Source organism: Microcaecilia unicolor, chromosome 3 (genome assembly GCF_901765095.1).
Source record: "Microcaecilia unicolor chromosome 3, aMicUni1.1, whole genome shotgun sequence".
NCBI lineage: Eukaryota > Metazoa > Chordata > Amphibia > Gymnophiona > Siphonopidae > Microcaecilia > Microcaecilia unicolor.
The window spans coordinates 57866359-57889994 of NC_044033.1; the positions used below are offsets into that span (position 1 = coordinate 57866359).

The 23636-nt window shown below is 43.5% G+C and overlaps 1 protein-coding gene across 3 annotated transcripts in view; it reads left to right on the forward strand.

The window, feature by feature from the left end:
* The first annotated feature begins 253 nt into the window (after positions 1-253).
* LOC115465472 (protein unc-93 homolog A-like) overlaps positions 254-23636 on the forward strand; it is a 94519-nt gene continuing 71136 nt past the window's right edge. For all 3 annotated transcript variants that reach the window (XM_030195960.1, XM_030195958.1, XM_030195959.1), the window contains exons 1-4: positions 254-327; positions 7885-8043; positions 15939-16120; positions 19115-19344. In XM_030195960.1, the coding sequence (XP_030051820.1) occupies positions 7903-8043; positions 15939-16120; positions 19115-19344 (553 nt within the window). In that variant the 5' untranslated portion in view covers positions 254-327; positions 7885-7902. The remainder of the gene's footprint in view (positions 328-7884; positions 8044-15938; positions 16121-19114; positions 19345-23636) is intronic.

Sequence of the window (23636 nt, forward strand, 5' to 3'; positions counted from 1 at the left end):
ACAAAAAAGTGCCGTTCACTTGAAACACATTTAGGAAGACAAAAAGACAGAGATGCTGTTAATAAGTAATCTGGTAATTAGATCACAACACAAATAGGCATGGCTTAGTCAGTGAGCTCACTATATACTAAAGGAGCGACCTTACTGGAAGAAGTTTAATTTAGATATTCAGGGTGTTGCCCAGAAGTTAAACACCAAGGTAGTGTAGATCTGCCAAGAATATTCCCAGTTCAGTCTTACAAGTGTGCTGGTAGCTGTTGTTTATTCTTTATATCTACTGTTGACAAGAGGAAGAGAATCAGATTTATCGAGAACCCAGTGAAAACGGTGAGTCCTGATTCTCTAACACAGTGAAGAATCAAGATTAAACAAAACTCATTAGTTTAATGGTGTAATTATGATATGCAGATACAAACATATAAGTTACTTGTAAGTTATACATCAACTGTAATGGTTCTTAACAAGAAGGTAGCATAATTTAATGGCTACAGTTCAGCCTAATGAAAAACAAAGGTCCAGTGGTTCAACTGGTTCACTGCATGTTGAGTAATGTTTAGCAAAGTGCTTAACATCATTCTGGGCAAATCTGAATTTTGATTTCTTAAGGAAGTGCATTAAATATATTTTTTTATCATATACATTATCAAGTACATTGTAAAGTGGTTCAATGTTATTTAAATTCATCTATGTTTCATTTAAAAAGCTACATGAACTTAATAGGATGTTTCCGTGCAGAATTTTCTAAAGCAATGGCAGAGAAAGTAAACTGTATTTTAAGAAAAGTATTCTGATGTTAAAATGGATTCGGTTCATTTAGGAGCCTGTTTACTAAAGAGCAGTGTGTTTTTTTTCTAGCAAAAAAAGGTTTCGGTACTCAAATGCTAGGTCACCCTTCAGGAGTTGGGTAATCACTGAAGGACCCACCCCATAATAGCCAGGACCTCTGCATCTATTACAAGACAGAATTGGTATGTAAAGCCTGAGGTCTATCATTAAAACTTGGGGTCCGAGATCATGTAATGCAGTGAGGGGAAGAAGACGTGAGTTTCTCCTCTCTGGGGGTCCCGCTCTCTCTACATAAACTATCGCCCGAAGGAGATTGTCCAGGGGATATTTATTGAGTTTCAAGGCTGCAGTAACCTGCATGGACAGATATATTCGAACTTTAAGTGGGGAGATGACAGGAAAGTCCCAGAAAATGGTGAGAGAAAAAGCGCGACCGGTGGAGACAAAGATGGCAGATGGGCAGCAAGAGACTGCAGCGTTCACTGAACAGCAACTAGCGCAGATCACAAAGGCAATAAGGCAAGCACTGGAACCGAAGTTTCAACAATTTTCGAACCAGATGACCAGTATGGAAACATTGTTGACTGAAACAACGAGAAGAGCAGGAGAATTAGAACATCGAGTGTCAGCCTTGGAGGACTCAGCCCCGGGAACGACAATGATCATAGGGAAGCTTACCCAGCAACTGCAAGATCAAGCCCAGAAGCTGGAGGATCTAGGCCCAGATGATCAAAAGCCCCGCGCTGTTCCAAACAGCGCCCTAAAAATAGCGCCGGGACAGCGCAAGGCTTTTCTGCATCGATGATCAAAGAAAATGCATGCAAATCTAAGCAGCGCTATTATATTTGATTATCATGTTTAAGTATGGGAGAATTGCGCCTGAGCATGCGCTCAGCACAATCCTCCTGCACTTATTTGACAGGTCTGGGCTATCAAAAGCCCAAACCTGTCAAACAGCCTGCCGAGGCCCGAACAACGAGGGCTGGAGGACCGAACAACGTGTGTTTCCAGCCCCCCACAAACCCCCAGAAAACGTTGAGGCCGCCGCCGCTGGCCAAACCCTCTCCCTCCAGTCCCCCTGACGATCCGACCCCCTCCATGCCCAGTGAGGGCTGGAGATCTGGTGGGTCTTCAGCCCCTGAACCCCCAGAAATCGTGGTGGCCGCCTCCGGCCAAACGCTGTCCCACCCTCTCACCCAGCGACGGGGGGGGGGGCTGGAGGTTCGGTGGGTCTCCAACCCCCCAAACCCCCAGAAATCGTTGTGGCCGCCTCCAGCCAAAGGCTATCACACACTGTTATCCATCGACGGGGGGTGGGGGGGGGTGGGGCTGGAGGTCCGGTGGACCTCCAGCCTACCCCAACTCCTCCCCCCCCAGCATTCTCCATTGAATCCCTGGTGGTCCGTGGTGACCCTCCCTCCCTCCCGGCTGGCCCCCCTACCTTTCGTTGGAGGAGGGACACAGCCTGCCTGCCTCCCTCCTCTTCCTGTCGACGCCGCTGCAAAATGACGGCGCCCAGCTCTGCCCATTGCATCCTGGAATGCGCTGGGTGGGGCTACAGACCATGTAAGGGAATCGTGGTTATAAACTTAACAGGAGTGAAAGAGGACCGGTGGTGTGGAAGCGAAGTACGACCAAACAGGACGATTGTGCAGATCCCTTGGGGTATGGGTTGGGGCCCTGTGGGTAGGGATGATGGGAACATTATCAGGGAATTTGGACTTCAAATGGATACCACGTGACACCCTCGCAGTATAATTTGTGCTTATTAACCTGGAACGTGGGGGGGGGGGGTTACGTCACCCATAAAATGTACTAAGATACTGCAGGCATTATAGCGCCACAAGGCAGATGTGATATGTATGCAGGAAATGAGACTCTCACAGCAGGAACATTTGAAAATGAAGAGACGATGGGTGGGAGAAGTTTATAGTTCCCCAGCGACGGGACGTAAGGGAGGAGTAGTGATCCTCATCAGATGCTCATTACAAAGCAAATCTACTCTTACTCCATGACAGCGAGGGCAGATACTTAGCGATACAATTGCAGGCGAGAGGGAGGGAATTTGTAGTTCTTACAGTATATGGTCCACAGGAAGGGGATAGATTTTTCTCCACTCTTCTTAGTAAATGCCAGGCTCTCCCCCGCCTCCCATTAATCGTAACGGGTGATATGAACCAGGTGATAGATCCCCTTATGGACCTTTCGGCTCCAGTGGACAGGGGCAGGGGCTCTAGGGATAGCACCTTAAAAGTATTTTGCGAATCTTTGAGGCTGATAGATGCCTGGAGAGCCCTCCACCCACTAGAATGAGACTATACACATACCTCGAGGGCACACCGTACTCTGTCTAGACTATATCCTGGTTCAAGAAGGATTTTCCCCAAGAATAGAGCAAGCTCAACAGGGAGTCAAAGAGATATCAGATCATGCGCCAGTTTGGATTGAAATAGACCCAGACCCCTATTATTACATGAGGGGGGGGGGGGAGGTTGGAGATTCCCATCCTACCTTTTCCATGATGAGGATTTTAAAAAATGTTTGGGTCGCAAGTGGGAAACGTTCCTGTTAAATAATCAACAGCATGCAGATACTCCATTATTATTTTGGCCAACAAGAAAAGCGGTACTAATAGTTGCACATATAAGTGCAAGGAACAAAAGACTCTCCCAGGGAATAGTGGAATTAGAAAAGAAGCTGCAGGGAATCAGGCGGAAATATATCAGAGCCCCCCAACCGGAATTATATGAGAATATGTTGGCAACAAGGGCAGCACTAAATAGCTTAATACATGAGCGGACAACAAAGAAGCTATTATATACAAAATATACATATTTCATGCAAGGGAATAGATCAGGAAGGTTGTTGACAAATTTAATAAGAAATAAAGGTACCACCAAATACATATCAAGTATAAGAAGGCTAGATGGAAAGGTGACTAATAATCCTCGAGAAATAGCAGATATATTTCAAAAGCATTTTGAAGATTTCTATAAACAAGAACTGCAGGCCTCAACTTTCGAAGCCCCCACCTACATGAACTACCTTATCAACCTCCCAACCAGAAACAGTTTGACGTCTTCCCATACTTACCTTAATCTACACCTCCCCAACTGAAAAGGTATTAAGTACAAATCCTTCTACGGATCCAATTTTTCCTTTTTAGGTAGCCAGATTTGGAATGCTCTACCAAGATGCATCCAAACAATCAACGGCCTTTTGCCCTTCAGAAAAGCACTGAAGACCCGTCTCTTCAATATAGCCTACCCTAACGATTCAACCTAACTAAGCCTCCCCACATGATTCTTATTGATGATTGTTATACATTGACCATGTTTCCCATTATCCTTATTGCTATCCTATATCCATTCCTCTCCATCTTCCTACGCCTACCTCCTAACGCTCATTTCCTTCTGCACCAAATTCCTCCTATGTTCAATTTACTTATCCGTTAACCCCATTAATATTGCGTTTACTTCAAATTGTATATCCTTTTTTATGACTTTGTAATTCTTCATATTGCTACTATTTAAGCCGCATTGAGCCTGCCATGCATGGGAAAGCACAGAGTACAAATGTAATAAATAAATAAATATAACGTGATTTAAGTTGCACACACAAATTCAGTCGTATTCTGGATTTGCATGCACAACTTTATTAGTTAACAAGCCAATCAGTACTAATTATCAATTAATAAGCAATTATTGACACTAATTGACAATAGAATTTACATGTACAATTGTCTAAGAATATTCTGCAATGTGATGCATGCAAATTTTAAGTTGCTTAGTTGAAACGGGGGCATAGGCATGGTCATGGGCATGGAATGGGCATGTCATGGATGTTTCTAAAATCTATGTGCATTGTTATAGTATACACCTGGTCTGTGCCTAATTTAGGCTTTACTTGGTGTAACTGCCCGCAACTAAATGTAGTCGCATGGACAGGTGCGCAGTGTATTCAATAATCTTCTTCTATAAAGTATGCCTAGATTTAGGCATACTTTATAGAATACTAGTAAAAAAGGCCCGTTTCTGACACAAATGAAACGGGCGCTAGCAAGGTTTTCCTCGGAGTGTGTATGTTTGGGAGAGTGTATGTGAGAGTGGCTGTTTGAGAGTCAGAGTGAAAGTGTGAGTGTGTGTGTGTGAGAGAGAGAGTGAGTCTGGGTGTGAGTGTGTTTGTGAGAGAGTGTGTGTGTGAGAATGAGAGTGTGTGCAAGTGTGTATGTGAGACACAGTGTGAGAGAGAGTGTGTGTGTGTGGGCGAGAGAGAGAGTGTGTGTGAGACACAGATTCTCTGTTTGAGTGTATGAGACCAAGCGAGTGTGTGAGTGACTGTGTGGCACATAGAGAGTGAATGTGATACAGTGTGAGACAGAGTGTGTGAGAGTGAGAGTCAGAAAGACATTGTATATGAGAGAGAGAGTGTGAGCCCTGCCCTCCCAATCCATGCCCATCTGTCCCCTGCCCCCTCCATTCATCCTTTTCCAGCAATTCCCCTCTCTCCCTGAGCCCTGCCCTTCCAATCCATGCCCATCCATGCTCCTCTGTCACCTGCCCCCTCCATTCATCCCTATCCAGCAATTCCCCTCTCTCCCTGAGCCCTGCCCTGCAATCCATATCCATCCATGCCCATCTGTCCCCTCCATTCATCCCTATCCAGCAATTCCCCTCTCCCTGAGCCCTGCCCTCCCAATCCATGCCCATCCATGCTCCTCTGTCACCTGCCCCCTCCATTCATCCCTATCCAGCAATTCCCCTCTCTCCCTGAGCCCTGCCCTGCAATCCATATCCATCCATGCCCATCTGTCCCCTCCATTCATCCCTATCCAGCAATTCCCCTCTCTCCCTGAGCTCTGCCCTCCCAATCCATGCTCCGCTGTCCCCTGCCCCCTCCATTCATCTCTTTCCAGCAATTCCCCTCTCTCCCTGAGCCCTGCCCTCCCAATCCATGCCCATCCATGCTCCTCTGTCCCCTGCCGCCTCCATTCAACCTTTTCCAGCAAGTCCCCTCTCTCCCTTCCATGACCCCCCTCGCATCCATGCTCCTCTCTCTCCCATGTCCCAGCCTGGCCCGCCCTCTTCTCCCCCCCCCCCTTCGCATCCATGCCCCCCCCCCTTCGCATCCATGCTGTCGTTTCTCCCCTGCCCTCCCGCTCCCATTGTTCAACTTTACTGGCCACCCTCTTCTCTCCCCCCAACTTCCTTTTTTTTTTTTTCTTCTTTTTAAATTTACCTCCGTGGCGGTTCCGGCAGCGAAGCGTCAGGGAAGGAGGCGGCGCTCCCGACGTCTAGCCTTCCCTTCGCTGTGTTCCGCCTTTTTCTGACGTCATCCTTGATGTCAGAAGAAGGCGGAACACAGGGAAGGGAAGGCTAGAGACGTCGGGAGCGCCGCCTCCTTCCCTGACGCTGCGCTGCCGGAATTGTTTGGTTTTTTTTCCGCCCTCGACGTCATGACGTTTGACGCAAGGGCGGGGCAGAGACGGCTGGCTGGCTTGAAGGCTTCACACCACGAATCCACGAACCCTTCAGCCTGGGAGTGACGTCAGATGGCTTCAGAACGTTGTCCTCAGAACGTTGAGGGTGCGTTTTATTATATTAGATGCTGAGACATATTTTTTTCCATGTGGATTTCTCAGGCGCCATATATAGAATCTAGTCCTATATGGCTAAATTATCTGTATAAGTTTATGTATTCATGCCCAGATTATAATTGGGCACTGAGATATGGGCGTCAATGCAAGCTATATGCCCAACCAAATTGGCTAATGAGCCAAATAGTGCCAATTATTGGGTACTAATTGGCACCAATTTTGATTTGCATGCACATCTTGCTATTCTATAATAATGTGCACCCAAATCCCATAGTACATTTCCCAAAAGGGGTGTGGGCATACAAAGTGCAGATGGGAGTCAAAGGCATTCCTAAAATTTGTATGCAGTGTTATAAAATACTGGGGGTGTGCACCCAAATTGGGCACCAGAAATTACACTTGGTTTCAACAGGCATAAGTCCTGGTGTCCAAATGAATGTGCCAAAATCACCACACAATTTATTTAGATTTTGCTCACACCTTTTTTGGTAGTAGCTCAAGGTGAGTTACATTCAAGTACACTGGATATTTCTTTGTCCCCTGAGGGCTCACAATCTAATTTTGTACCTGAGGTAATGAAGGGTTAAGCAAATTGTCCAAGATCACAAGGAGCAGCAGTGGGATTTGAACTGGTTATCTCTGGATTGCAAGACTGGTGCTCTAACCACTAGGCCACTCCTCCACTCTGCCACAATGCTAGTCTATAATGGGTGCCCATCTTTGAGTGTCCATTATAGAATAGCTTTGAGCAGCCATTTTTGGCACCAATTCTTGAGCCCCATTTAGTGAATCTAGCCCTAAATGACTAGCTAGAAATTAACATCTATTTATTCACCTCACTGTGGTTATTGTCCATTTATTGTATTTATTTGCTGTACTTGGTTCAACTGAAGACCCTAGTCTGTTGTATTGGCTTCCTTTAATGGCTAGGATACATTTTAAAATTATTTTGATGACTTTCAAAATAATAAATGACATGACACTTTCTTACAGGACTTGATATAAATCTGTCCCCTCAGAAAAAGATTTGAGATCAACGGGAGAAGGTCTATTAAATATTGCATCAGTACAAGAGTACAGGTTGAAAATCACCCCTCAGGAATAATGAGAGGAAAGGTTTTAGACAATTAAGGGAGGAACAGTCTCAGATTTAAGGAAAAAGATTAAGACTTGGACTGTTCTGCAATTTATATTAAATGAATATGAAAGTAATTTTAGTAAATATTTATTAAGAGGAAGTAAAGATGGAGAGAAAATTATAGAGATAATTGAACTAGTCAGTTGATTGAAATGTAAACGATAAACTGTTAAAATTGTATGATTCTTATTGCAAGATATTTTTAGTTTTTGTTGCTTGAATTGTAATCCACTTGAGCCCTGTTTGGGGTTAAACAGAATAAAAATGTCAAACTATATTAAATTAACAAGCTTTGAACTCTTTAATGGGAAAATGTTAATAAATGAAGATAATAATAATGATGTTTCCTCTCTTCCTTGTATAGGAAGATTGATTCAGAAGTATGAAGTGCCTTCCAAAAAGTACAAGATTGATGCATCAAATTTGCACTTTCTTTAAAGAACAACATCTTAAGGATGTCATTGTGGTTTCTATTGGATTTTTGCTGCTGTTTACTGCATATGGAGGGCTTCAGAATCTGCAGGTAAGAATTGTTTCAGTCTTCTCTGGGAAAGAATTATGAAATTTTACATACAGGTTGGGCTAGAAATTTTCTCAGACAGTTCCAAAATGTTTTTGAAAATGCAGGACCCAATATTCAACTACATCTTGGTAGCAGCACTTGCTAGTCAGATAAAGTCTCTGAATGGGGCCGTCCATTGATTGTCAGGGACATTATCCAGATAGTGCCCCTGAAAATCTTTACAAACCACCCAGAGAATGTGGTTAAGGTGGTTAGCTTAGTGGGGTTTTAAAAAAGGTTTGAATGGCTTCCTAAAGGAAATGTCCATAGACCATTATTAAAATGGACTTGGAGAAAATCCACTGCTTATTTCCGCTTCAATCGGGCTTTCGCCCACTACACTCGACAGAAACAGCACTCTCTAAAGTCTGCAATGACCTGTTCCATCCTCCTCGACCTATCCGCTTATCCTCTATAATATTAGCAAAATTCGCCCATTCCTCTGTGAACAGACCACCCGAACCCTCGTCCACTCGCTCATTACCTCTCGTCTTGACTATTGCAACCTTCTCCTCGCTGGCCTCCCGCTTAGCCACCTATCTCCCCTTCAATCTGTCCAAAATTCTGCCGCACGTCTTATCTACCGCGTGAACCGATACTCTCATATCAGCCCTCTCCTCAAGTCGCTTCACTGGCTCCCGATCCGCTACCATATACAGTTCAAGCTTCTCCTATTGACCTTCAAGTGCACTCAATCTGCTGCCCCCCATTACCTCTCTACCCTCCTCTCCCCGTATGTTCCCACCCGTAACCTCTGCTCTCAGAACAAATCACTCCTATCTGTACCCTTCTCCACCACCGCTAACTCCAGACTCCGCCCCTTCTGCCTCGCATCACCTTATGCCTGGAACAGACTTCCTGAGCCCATACGCCATGCACCCTCCCTGACCATTTTCAAGTCCTTACTCAAAGCCCATCTCTTCTCCCTTACTCAAAGCCCATCTCTTCTCCCTTGCTTTTGGCGCCTAACCACCTTCCCCATTCATGATACCTACACTTACTACATAGTTTGTTACCTTTAGATTGTAAGCTCTCTTGAGCAGGGACTGTCCTTCCCCATGTTTAAACTTGTACAGCGCTGCGTAACCCTGGCAGCGCTATAGAAATGCTAAGTAGTAGTAGTAGTAGGATAAGCAGCATAAAATGTATTGTAATTTTTTGGGATCTTGCCAGGTATTTGTGACCTGGATTGGCCACTGTTGGAAACAGGATGCTGGGCTTAATTGACTTTTGATCTGTCCCAGTATGGCAGTACTTATGTACTTATGCACCCCAACTCTAACTAGATGGTACCAAAGCAATATGGGGGCAGAGCATGAATGGAGGCAAAATTAATCCAGTTAGTAGCAATATTCAAACTGCTCTCCAGATAGCTATCTGGATAAAGTTAGGCAGAAAAACTGCAGCCTGATAAAAGCAGTTATCAACATGGGCTACCATTAAGATGTGTTATTTTACCACTAACGCTATTTTAGCACAGGGCCAATTTTATGCAATGAGTCCTAATTACTAATAACTATGGTTAAGAGTAAAATAACATCTTAACAGTAACTCACATTGATAACTTTCCCCCTTAAATATCTCTACTATCGGTATAATGGCAGCATTGTTTGCTCTGTCTGAAAATTTAGCAATGCTCAGTATCTGGACAGCTGACCTGAACATGAAGGTTCTGCCTTCGAAAGCTTGTCAAAAAATATACTCAGTCCATTACAAAGGCATCCCTAATAAATTCTTAGAGACCAATGTAGGAGCACAATTCTCAAAGTTAGGAGTATAAATCCTTTAAATACTTGGTCCTCTGTTTCTAGACTCAGGATCTGAAGAAACCCTAAATCCTGTGGCTAAATCTAAATGAATGACCAGAGTAGGTACTCAAGGATCTGGGGAGGCAGCAGGGTGAGTACACTGAAGTCGGGAAAATGCATGTGCCAGTTAATTTAAATAATTTTTTGCACTTGGGAAAACAGGAAGAGTACTTCCGCACACGTGCACCACACAAAGGGAGCAGAACTTGGCTTGATTGCTTGTTTGAAGTGGACTTTGCTCCACAGGCTTTTAAGGAGTATTTTCAACTTGTGTTTATTTACAAGTGAAGAACACACATTGCTGTGCAGACTTTGCAGTACAATTCTTGGAGCCCTTTTACTATGCTGTGTAGGTACCTCTGTGTGCCTTATGTGCGTCAGTTTTGAGTTACAGCTCGGCTACCACTTGGCCCTTGTGTAATTTCATTTTTGATGCGCCTCTGATATGTGCACTAGAAATCGGGCGGTAATCGGCATTTTATGCACGTAGACCATTACTGCCCAGTTACCACGTGAGACCTTACCACTAGATCAATGGCTGGTGGTAAGGTCTGAGACCCAAAATGGATGCGTGGCAATTTTCATTTTGGCCACACGTCCATTTTCGGCAGAAATTTTTTAAAAAGGCATTTTTTACAGGTGCGCTATAAAATAATTCTGTGCATGCCCAAAATACACGTCTACACTACTGCAGACCATTTTTCAGCGTACCTTAGTAAAAGGGCCCCCTTTTTTCTTTGAGAATCTGTATGACCCCCTGATGCAGGCGTTTGCACTGAAACATAGCCAAGTTGAATCGTCCTTATAAGAAAGAACGATTGGTGAGATCTCCTGGTTGTTCTCCCTTCCTTTCAGCCATGTCTGCTCCCTTTGTGTACTTTATTTCATAACCAGTAATGCCCATTCAGGGCCCAATATTCAAAAGGGTTTAATTGGGCAGGAGAGGTTCCTGCCTGGTTAAAACACGCTGAGTAGGCCAGCCTACAATATTCAGATGCACTTAACCAGGCAGTGCCACTGAATATTAGTACTAAACTGCCATATCATGTTACCCCTACAACACTTGAGACCATCACAGATGTCTTCCCAAGATTCCTAGACTCCTGCCATATAGAATCACATCCTGAATCACTATGGAATCCATGACAAGTTTGAGTATCCAGATCACCAGGGGATGGCTGCTAGATGAGTCCCACATATATTGCCACATGAATATTCTAGAAATTTCTGCTGCTGCCTCCCAGCTCCTGCCCACCACAGCTGCCATCATGTCTCTAAATGCATGACTGCCTTCTTTTGATTTCACCCCACACAGGTGATAGAGGTTACCCACAAAGGAGAAGGCTCATTATCCCCAAAGTGGTACCCCAGACAGAGGCATAGGAAATTTACTAGGGCCACATTGCTTTCAATTCATTAGGAAATGTATTGGCATGCAGAAAGATGGAACTCCTCTGATACGAAGTAAGGCTTAAGAAGTTAGGGCTCTTCAGTTTGGAGAAGAGATGGCTGAGGGGGGATATGATAGCGGTCTACAAAATCCTGAGTGGACTAGAATAGGTAAACATAAATTGATTGTTTACTCTTTCAAAAAGTACAAAGACCGTGGGACACTCCATGAAGTTACATAGTGGCATACTTAAAACAAATATTTTTTCACTCAACAAATAGTTAAAGCTCTGGAACTCGATGCTGGAAAACGTGGTAACAGCAGTTAGTGTATCTGGGTTTAAAAAACGTTTAGAGAAGTTCCTGGAGGAACGTCCGTAATCTGCTATTAAGAGAGACATAGAGAAAGTCCCTACTTATCCCTGGGATTGGTAGTATGGAATCTTGCTACTCTTTGGGATTCTGCCAGGTATATGTGACCTGGATTGGCCAATGTTGTAAACAGGATACTGAGCTAGATGGACCATTGGTCTGACCCAGTACGGCTATTCTTATGTTCTTATATGATACTTGTACTTCCAATGGTGCCTGAGGCCAAACTATAATAGTCCCTGAGACAACAGGCATATGACCACACCGTTCTGAATATTTGCCCAGGTAATGTTCAGTTATGATGTTCTCTGAAGCTATCAAAAGTCAAATTACAAAACTAGAGGTCTTTTTATTAAGCTGCCTTAAGCACTAGCACATGCTTACCACAGCTTAAAATGGTTTACCGCAAGATACACTCAGACATCCTGAGGAATGTTCCAAATTAGCACTCGCTAGTCAAGTGCTAAAAAATATTTTTTATTTTTTGTTGGAGGGGGTGTGACTGGAGGCAGAGAGTAGGCGTGCTTGTGCTAATCAGTTAGCATGTCTGTATTATCGTGTGCTAACTGATTGGTGCAGGATTACCTTGTGAGCCCTTATCACCTACAAAATAGGTGTCAGTAAGTGCTCCCATGGTAATTCTTTTTAATGGTCGCAAGCTAATGGCAATATTGGTGCATGGTCAGTGATAGAAAAAATGGCTGTGGTAAAAAAGGCCTTAGCACGTGGGAAAAAACGCATAAAGGCACGCTAAGGTCACTTTTTTTAAATCTCAGTTTACTAAAAGGACCCTTTAATGTTTTATTAAATAAACATTTATTTAATAAGAGCCCAATATTCAAAAAAAGTTGAGCTCCTAAATCTAGATTCCTAAGTTAGGCTCCTAAAGGTTTGCCCTATTTTTAGCCAAACTTAGGTGCCTAACTTTTCAGCTGAAACTTTATCTTAAGTTAGGAGCTTAAAAGATTATGGGCCCTTTTGCTAAAAGCTTAGCATGTACCAACTTTATACCTATGGGCTTCTTAGCATTTAGCAAATGCCAAGTCCAGTAGTGCATTCTAAGCTTTAGAAAAATGGCCCTTTTACTTATTCATTTAGGCCTGCAAGTCATTTGCCTAGATGTATGAGCCTAATTTATCAGCTTAGTACTGAAAATCAGTGCTAGGCTCATAAGATTTTTTTTCCTTGACCTATGTCCGGCCCATATTATCACCCACTTTTTAAGCTCCTAAATTTAGAAGTTTAGTGTAACTTGTGAGTATACATTTAGGGTCAGATTGTATAAATGGCACTGAAACTTTGACGCTGAAAAATTTGATGCTGTTCTATAAAGGATGCTTCAGGATGAGCACTCTGTTGAATAGCGTTGAGCAGTGAATTCAGCACTCAACTTTGGGCCTGAGGACTTACGCCAGCTGAAACCTGGTGTAAATCATGGCATGCAAATTGGGTGCAGATCCCCGCTATTCTGTAACTCCGCATGCATCATTTGTGAACCTGCCCATGTCCCTTCTATGACCACACCCCCTTTTGAATTCCACACGATCTAATTTAGGTGCCCATTGTTTCAGAATACTACATAGCTAGACTGGCAACCAAATCATAGTAACATAGTAACATAGTAGATGACGGCAGAAAAAGACTTGCATGGTCCATCCAGTCTGCCCAACAAGATAAACTCATATGTGCTACTTTTTGTGTATACCTTACCTTGATTTGTACCTGTCCTTTTCAGGGCACAGACCGTGTAAGTCTGCCCAGCACTATCCCCGCCTCCCAACCACCAGCCCCGCCTCCCACCACTGGCTCTGGCACAGACCGTATAAGTCTGCCCAGCACTATCCCCGCCTCCCGCCACCAGCTTTGCCACCCAATCTCGGCTAAGCTCCTTAGGATCCATTCCTTCTGAACAGGATTCCTTTATGTTTATCCCACGCGTGCTTGAATTCTGTTACCATTTTCATTTCCACCACCTCCCACGGGAGGGCATTCCAAGCATCCACTACTCTCTCCATGAAAAAATACTTCCTGACATTTTTCTAATCAGAATTAGACATTTTTACTAATCAGAATTAGTACCAATTAAGTGCTTGTTAGCTCCAATAATTAAAACATTGGAGCCCATTAACTAATTATTTTGGACACTGATTTGGAATTTGCACCCAGTTTTAGGCACCCAAATTAGGGTGATCTTTATAGAATCCAGAAGTAAGGGGGTAGTTCTATATAGTACACCACAAGTTAGGTGCTAATTAGGAGCTCCTTTTACTAAGTGGCAGTAAGCCTAATGCAGGCTTACTGCTCGGTGCACAAAAAGTACTGCCGGGCTACTGCAGCAGCCCGGCAGTACTTCCCACTCCTAGCACTCTGTCATATCTGGTGCTACAAAAATATATTTGTTTTTGTAGTGCTGGAGTGTACCTGGCAGTAATCGGACAGTGCTGTGCGCTGCCCGGTTACCACTGGGTTAGTGCGGGAGTCCTCACCACCACCACATTTAGGTGGCGGTAAGCAGGGCCGCCGAGAGACTGGGCCGGGCCCAGGGCAAGGCTTCCCCCGGTGCCCCGCCCCCCCAAGGCCACCGCCCCCACTGCCCACCCCCCAAGGCCGCTGCGCCTCAGTCCCCAGTCTCCACCCGCCCACCCCAGCTCTGTCGGCAGTCCCCCTCCGTCCGCCACTGGGCTGGACCCCCTGCATTCAAATCACAGCACCTCCCTTCGGGCCTTCACTCCATGTCCCGCCCTCGCGGAAACAGGAAGTTACATCAGAAGAGGGCGGGACACAGGGAGGGAAGGCCCGAAGCGAGGCGCTGTGATTTGAATGCAGGGGGCCCGGCGACGGACGGAGGGTGGCTGTTGACGGAGCTGAGGGTGGGCTGGTGAGACCGGGGACTCCGGCGCCTGGTCCCCCTTGGAGGCCTGGGCCCAGGGAATTTTCCCCCCTGCCCCCCCCCCTCTCGGCAGCCCTGGCGGTAGGGGCTCTCCCAAAATGGCCACATAAGTGCTTTACTTGCCGCATGGCCATTTTCTGCAGGAAAGAGAGAGAGACTTCCCTTTTCCTTGCTGTGGTAAAAGAGGTCTTGGTGCATGTGAAAAACACGCACTGATGCCAGCACAGGTCCTCTTTTGCTGCAACTTGGTAAAAGGGGCCCTTGGTGCCTAACTGTAGGTATGAAAACAGAGTGGCAAAATGGGGATAAAATGGCAGTTACGTATGTAAGTGCACTTAGGCGTTATTCTATAACCAGATACTTAAGCGTTCTCATATGTAACTGCATTTAAGTATGACCACTTACACCAGCCATAGATATTTTATTTATTTTTTTAAAAAGTATATATCTCACACCATTCTACCACTCTAAGTGGTCGCGCCTAAAGTTAGGTACTTTAATGTGGACTTACGCAAGTATTCTGTAATGGCTTTGATGAGCAAATGTGCCATTATAAAATACTAGTTAAGCACTCAAATTTTAGGCACCTAAGTTTTAGCTCTCTGTATTGAATTGATCCCTTTGGCATTCAGTTCTAGTAGATTTTCAAAGAGGCCAATTTAGAAGCCTAACTTTCAAACTTAGAAGCATAAATCCTCAGGCACATATTGTTAAGCACATGACTTGAAACATTTGTCTAACCTCACCATAGTGTGTGACCAATTTGATTTTTAGTGCCCTGTTTACTAAGCTGTGCTATAGGCGCGCAAGTGTTGTTAGCTCATGCAAAAATTAATGCGAGCTAATTCTAGAGACACCCATAGGAATATATGGGTGTCTCTAGCATTTAGTGCATACTAAAAATGCTAGCGCATCTTAGTAAACAGAATCCTTAAGGTTCCTTTTACTAAGGTGTGCTGAAAAATGGCCTGCGGTAGCGTAGATGCGTTTTTTGGGCAAGCGCAGAATTATATTTTAGCACACCTATAAAAAATGCCTTTATTTTTTTGACAAAAATGGATGTGCGGCAAAATGAAAATTGCCGCGCATCCATTTTGGGTCTGAGACCTTACCCCAAGCCATTGGTAAGGTCTCACGTGGTAACTGGGCAGGAATGGTCTATGCACATCAAATGCCACTTGACATGCATAGCTGCCACGCACCAGAAAATAAAAAATATTTTTCAGACGCGCATAACAGATGCGCACCAAAATTGAAATTACCGCAAGGGTCACATGGTAACCAGGTGGTAAGTCCAATTTGGCATGCGTTGGGCGTGCATAGGTGCCTATGAGCATAGTAAAAGGCCACTTAATGTGTTCTTGCATAGGTATAACTCTATACTTTTCATTTTATAGAGCAGTCTTAATGTCGAAGAAGGACTGGGCGTTTTGTCTTTAAGTATTATTTATGGAACTCTTCTCCTCTCTTCAATGTTCCTTCCTCCGATTATCATCAAGACGATTGGTTGCAAGTGGGCTATTGTAGCTGCCATGTGCTGCTATATCACATATACTGTGGGAAACTTCTACCCATCCAGGTACTACTAACAATATTCTCGCACCTTTTTTGTGTTCTTCTCCTAACTTACTGCTGTTTATTTTTTTACAGCTCCACAATGTTTGCTTGATTCGTTAAAGTTTTATGTTTATAGTACAGTACATTGTTCTTCCCAGATATATTATACAAAAGTGTGTTTAAATATTGTTTGCTGCCTGTATAGTCTTCCCTTTAGTCAGGAAAAAAAAATAAAGCTTGGCCTTTTCCCCTGAACCTTTGACTGCTAGAGTGTGGTAGGTTAATGTAGGATTTTGGGTAGATATCTTTTGGGTTGGGATCAATATTTGTGTTTTAATTAATAGAAATTTCTATCATGCCTTAAATGTTATGGCTAAGCTTTTCAATCCAATGTTGCAAAATAAAAAATAAATTTGAGAATATAAGTAAAGGAGAGATGCTATGGCCATTTATGTTTACATCAGATTTTAGATAGTTCTAACAAATGCGTTTTTCCCCAGTGGCATGTAAGAAGTAATTTCATAACAGAGCACATATGTTGAATGTTCTTAATCTATTTACTACATTGACTGAATTTCAATATAAATGCACATGTAAAAATTTTGTGAAATGCATATGTGTATCTCAACTCTTATCTGGCTCTGTCCAAACTACACCCCTATGAACGCCAAATGCAGATTATAACACAATATAACAATAGTACTTATATACCGCTACAACCAAGAAGATCACATATAAAAGAACAACTGGGACATTCTCCTGGGAATTACAAAAAGTCAATCAAATAATAAACAATCACAATTAAATTCAACAAATAATATATTTCTTAAAAAGTCAAGTTTTAAGATTCCTTCTGAAAGGCTGATTAGATTTAACTTGATTATTATTATTATTTGTTACATTTGTATCCCACATTTTCTCACCTTTTTGCAGGCTCAATGTGGCTTTCATATAACCGTTAGCGGTGTTAGCCGATTCCGGTCTGAACAAATACATAGTATGAATGAATACAAAGTGATATTGTGATAGAATGAGGTACATGTATGGTAGGTACAATTGGGGGGAACTTAGGGAGGGAAAGGGGGAAGAAGAGTCCGGTAATGTCCATTACGGTCATGTAAATGTGGGTACAATCTTTTGGTACACCTACTTTATATTCATGTGTACCTGCACACAGTTTTATAAGAGCCATTTTCTGCATGTAAAACATGCATTACAAGGGTAAAATGCTTCATAAAATTAGCCCCAGAGAGGGTATTTTTAAAACCATTGCCATAGGTTAAAAAAGTAGAAATTTATTTATTTTGATATTTAGCCTGTTCTCCTGATTACCGCTCAGTTAACGTGTGAGACCTTACCGATAAGTCAATGGGTGTCGGTAAGGACTCATACCAAAAATGGACATGCCCTGGAGTGGAGGAGTAGCCTAGTGGTTAGTGCAGTGGACTCTGATCTTGGGGAACTAAGTTCAATTCCCACTGCAGCTCCTCATGACTCTAGGCAAGTCACATAACCCTCCATTGCCCCAGGTACAAAATAAGTACCTGAATATATGTAAACTGCTTTGAATGTAGTTGCAAAAACCTCAGAAAGGCAGTATATCAAGTCTCTTTCCCTTTTAATTTTGCCGCACATCCATTTTCGGCCACATAAAAGGCCTTTTTTGCAGGTGCACTGAAAAATGGACATGTGCACGTCCAAATTACGCGCCTACATCAGAGCAGGCCATTTTTCGGTGTGCCTTTGTAAAAGGGCCCCAAATTGTGCTTAATTGGTGGTAACTATCAGTAATTGGCCTTAACAAGTGCTAATTGGCACTAATTAGGAATTACATGCATAACTGATCTATACCCTTATGCTATAAACAGTGTGCCCAATTTCTATAGTGCGCAACTCCAAAGGGGGCTTGGCCAAGGGCAGGGCATGGGTGGATCAGGGACGTATCCAGCATTTAGACGCAGTTTATAGAATACTTGCATTTATGCGCTATATGCCAGTAGTTAAGATTGACAGCAGGAAAAAGTAGAGGCTGACCAAAGACGATTCACCACTGGAATCCAATGGATGAACACTTGCAGTCGTTGCAAGTGTTCATCCATTGGTTTTTAGTGTTAACACGTTTCGAAAGGTGACAGCTTCGCATACCAGCAGAGCTGTGGCTCCGTGCTTCCATCCGGAGTATATTACTTGACCCCTGATGTAGACGCTTGCATGCGTCGAAACATGGCCCGTGTCGGGTCCATCTTTTAATTATACTAATAAAGACTGTTGGATTCAAGTCTCCAGTGGTGAATCGTCTTTGGTCAGCCTCTACTTTTTCCTGCTGTGATTCATCATCGTAGAGGATTCCCCTGTTTTGTACTTAGTAGTTAAGAGTCAGCATTTATGCCAACCTTTGGCTGGTGTATATACCTGTGCCTAAAGTTAGATGTGAAAATGTGGACTTAAGCTAGTATTCAGTAATGGCAATTCCATGCTGTTGGGCTAATACAGATGACCTCACCCTTACCTCACCCTCATTGGAGGAGAGGCAATTGTCTGTTTGGGGCTAACCAATCATTTTGAGTGGTACTTAACCAGTTAGTACCACTGAAAATAACTGGTTAGCGCTGAACTCAAAACTGACTATTTTGGGGGCATTCTGGGGGCGGAGTCAGCACTTGGCTGATATTCAGAACTTAACCAGCCAAGTTAACCTCAAAAATAGGACCGCATAAAATTCAGTCCTATCTTTATGTGGTAAACCATAGCTGGTTAAGTTCAGCTGGCTCTGGAAACTCAAAAATTCAATGCTGGAGCCCAGATCTGGCCCAGCATTGAATTTCCAGGGTTTAGCGCCAGCAGCGGTCAACAAAACACTGATCGCCACCAGCTGAATATCAGGCTCTTAATTTCTAACAATAACCAATGCAAAACAGAGTTTATATTGCCTTTTATCTATACTACGGATAAGCAGAAGTAAATAAATGTGTAAATTAATTCCTCAAATAAATTAATTAAATATGCTATTCTGCAGGTACACTTTAATCCCTACAGCCTTCATCTTGGGTTTAGGAGGTGGCCCTCTGTGGACCAGCAAAAGTACCTACCTCACTGTGATTGGAAATAAATATGCTGAGAAAGCAGGGAAGCTCGGAAAAGATATTGTCAACCAATACTTCGGAATTTTCTTTCTTATTTTCCAATTGTCAGGTGTGTTTGGAAATCTCATATCATCATTGATATTTGGCCACAATTCTACTAAAGGTAAAATACTTATTTAATGAACTCTCCCTTCAAAACAGTTTGATTCATTTTTTGAGTCTTCAGTTAATTATGACCACAAACTGGACCTTGGATAATCTCATAATTAAGTTGGTGTGTACAGCAACAGCACACATTGCAGTCATCAAGCTTATTTTACTATTGAATTAAAAAATATCACAGGTCAAAGTTCAAATACCACAGTCAGTATATTTTTTAAAGACCAGCTGGGATGTTTAAATATATTATGTATATTTAGCACTGCTATTCATATCAAGTGATGCTGAATATACTTAAAGATCACTGGCCAACCCTGGCTGTACAAATAGCGAATAAATTAATGCACAACCAAAAGATGTCATAAATAAAAATATAAAAAGTAAAACAAAAAAATGTGATTTTCAATTTAATCACTAGATGTCAGTATAATGCTAAAGAATAAGAAAGCAACTGGTCAGGCGATCTGCAAACTCCAAGAGGGTAGGCAGAACTGAAGCAGATCAGACACAGATAAAAATTTTCCAAGCTTGCTGGTTTAATTTCAGAATAAAGATTTGGAAGATTTATTTTCTGTTTCTGATCTGCTTCTGTTCTGCCTGCCATAATGCTACAGAATATCCAAGTAAAACATTTTTAGGCATATTCTAATTCATACTGATTATAAAAACATAGGGGTCCTGACATCCATATATTTCTTTTCTAAAAGGCTGAGATTTGGGTAGCAAAGCCTTTTATTTATTTATTTATTTATTTATTTATTTATTTATTTATTCGGATTTATTTACCGCCTTTTTGAAGGAATTCACTCAAGGTGGTGTACAGTAAAATGCTGGAGGAGCTGTGAATGTTTTGACTTTGACATCTTAGGGGTCAATATTCAATGCAATTTAACCAGCTAGAAATGGCTCCTGGTGGGTTATATCACCTGTTTGGGGCTTACCGGTCATTTTCAGCAGCACTTAACCAGTTAGAGCTGCTGAAAATAACTGGTTAGCGCTAAACTCAAAACCGGCTATTTTGGGGGTGTTCCAGGGGCAGAACCAGCACTTGGCTGGTTAAGTGCTAACATTCAGAACTTAGGGGGTCTTTTACAAAGGCAAGCTAGTGTTTTTAGTTCATGCTAAAAATTCACATACGCTAAATGCTAAGATGCCCACAGGAATATAATGGGCATCTTAGCGTTTATCGCATGTTAATTTTTAGTGCACACTAAAATGCTAGCGCACCTATGCAAAAAGGGGCCTTTAACTGGCTAATTTAACAACATAAATAGGACTGCAGAAAAGACAATTATGTGGGTCCCAGCCATAGGCATCAGTATGGGGTGGCATGTGGTAGTAAGTGCCATCCCAACAAAATGGCTTACCACCCCTTTGTCACCCCAATTTTACATGGCATCATATACCTGCCCCCCCCTTCAGATTCAGTACCTCTCCCTCTTCCTCTCCCCCTGCCTGAGCATGGCCTGGGACCTCCTCTCTATACCCTTCCACTTCCTCTTTCCCCCAGCAGTCCTCCAACCTTTGGTACTTTGCCTGCAGTGTCAGTCATTCAGGCAGACCACATCCCTGGCACGTCTGTCCTCCCTCGGAACAGCTCCCTGCTCTGTATCTTAATGTGCATCCACATTTCACTGGAGAGCATCAGGCAGCAGCAGCAATTTTCATATCCCATCAGCTGCCAAGCCCAGAGCCTCTTCGGTGTGTCCCGCCCCCTTTTGATGTCACTTACTGCTTCCGCAAGGGCAGGATGCAGCAGCGAAGAGGCTCTAGGTTTGGCAGCTGATGAGATATGAAAATCACTGCCGCTGTCTGCCACTCTCTACTGAAACATGGTGGATGCTTATCAAGGTATGGGGTGAGGTGGGGCTCCAAGAACCCTAAACCTCCTTTTAAACTGATAAATTCTGGCTTATAGTGGTGGACGCAGGTGTGTGTGGGGGGGGGGGGGGGGTGAGCAAGCAGGTGCGGGCAGGGGGGGAGCCCACTGAACTGGTCTGAACAGGGCCCCGCAATTGCTAAGGCCGGCCCTGTTCCTAGGCAGGATGCAGCACAGAAAACAGTTCTCAAGCCAGCCAGTGGTAGTCTACTTGAATGGCTGACACTGCCGGCAATGTAGCAAATTATTGGAAAACCACTGCGGGGGGGGGGGGGGGGGGGAGGAGGAGGGGAATAGAGAGAATGTGCCAGCCGTGCTAGACCATGCCGGGAGAACAGGGAAGATAAAGATGCCGAACTTGTGGGCGAGCAGACATGGGGAGAGAAACAGAGATGTCTGATCTCAGGGGTGGGGTTGAGGAGAGATACTGGATGAAGTTGGCGGAATCGAGAGAACTAAGAGATCAGATGAAGGGGTGAGGAAAAGAGCAAAGAGATGCTGGTGCCACTGAGGGAAGGGGGAGAGAGAAATCGAAAGATGTTGGGATGGTAAAGAGTGAGCAGAGGGAAAAGAGAGACTGGATGGTGGGGAGATGGGGGAAAGAGTTGGAGAGACAGAGATGCTGGACTGTGGGGAGGGGGCAAGGGGAGAGATATACTGGCCCTGGGATAGAAAGTGCAGGAGAACAAGGAGAAGCTGGTCACGATGAGGGACAGGAGCATAGATGGGTGATGCTGGACACAGGGGAAGGGGTATGGGGACAAAGAGAATAGGTGCTGAACAAGGGGGAGGAATAGGGCCAGGGACAGAGGCAGGGCCGTGCCTAGGGTCTCTGGTGCCCCCCTGCAGACTATCGGTTGGCGCCCCCCCCCCCTCCCCCCGTCCAGCAGAGCAGGAACAGAAGGGAGCAGGCAAGTAAGCCAGACCTCAGGAAAAAATAGCACTGTATGTATCCCTCATTGATAAGTCTCTGACTCTAAAGTTTAGCAATTTCATTAAAGCAAAATGTATTTTCACATATCACATCCTATCCAAGGAGAATGTTTTATATATGTCACCTGTCTGTGGTAAAACTTCACACAGTATCAAAATACCTCTAATATGTAGTCGTGCCAGCCGAGGAAACTAACTGTGCTCAGCTCACAAGAGACAGAGTGAACATAAAATAAAACTTCATCCTTAAAAGATAATATCGGATGAATGCATGAAGGTGAATATGAATTCCTGTGAATGGAATCAATTTGATTTACAATAAATCCAGATACTACTCCCTCATATATATAACAAAAATTATTTAAGTGGAATGGAATTATTTGACTGTACTGGTAAACAGAAAGAAATACTCTATTGCATTCTAATCTCCTTTGCACCAAAGGATAAAATTCAGATCAAACATTTATCTCTGATCAACTATTTCAGATCAAATATTAAGGTTTCCTTGCTTACAGTCACTTAAATCTACCTAGCCTTTATATAGCTTATAGGATTTAAACACTCTTAAACTGAAATTCACCCTTTTCTATTCTTCATAAACTTCAAGTAATCCTGAAATATTCAGATCCTTTTCTCACTAGAGAAACTTCAATCGCCACCAATCTCTTTTCACTTATATTTTCTCATTTACCACAATCAGGCACTCTTTTATAACTTCAGTCAACAAACACAGGAAGTCACAGCTGGATGTCTCTCTTGGCAAAGGACAGCTCTCACTCTGTTCACTTCCCGGGCAGATTTCGTAACAGAAGCTGATCATCCAATCAGAGAGCTCTATTTGAATGCAGATTAACATACAGACACTCATGGGAATGTTTAGTGAAAAACACCGGACTAATTTGCATATGATTTAAACAAATCTGAGCATATGACAACCAAGTACAGACTCCCAGCACCTGAATTCTGCAATTAGATTTAAGGCAAATACTTTTAAAACTTATTTTTAGCACTTTTAAAATTTCAGGTTCTCTTTAACTTGAATGATGTTTCAAGCTCTGAAACTCACCCTGACTGAGGAGCTAGTCCCAAACCGAAGCATAAATAGCAATCTGGTTGGATTCTCAGTAACTTGAAGAGCGTGCCTGCCTCAATTAATACTGCTCCTTTGCATGAAAAGGGGAGGGCAGCGGAGCTAGGAGAATCACAAGTTCAGGTGAAAGATTTTGCAAGTGAGCAGAGGGATGGCAGGGCAGTGGCGCCCCCCTGCGGCGCTTACTGCATCAGCATGGCCCTGGACAGAGGGGAGATCTTAGGGCAGGTATGGACACACAGGGAATGATGGTGGACATGGCGAGAGAAGAAATGTCAAATGGACCAGAAACCCTAGAAAAATAAGATGAATGGGACTCAGGGGTGGGGGGTATGGGAACAGAGCAGAAGATGGATGTTACTCAAGGGTGGGGGGGAGAATTATTTTGAGGGGG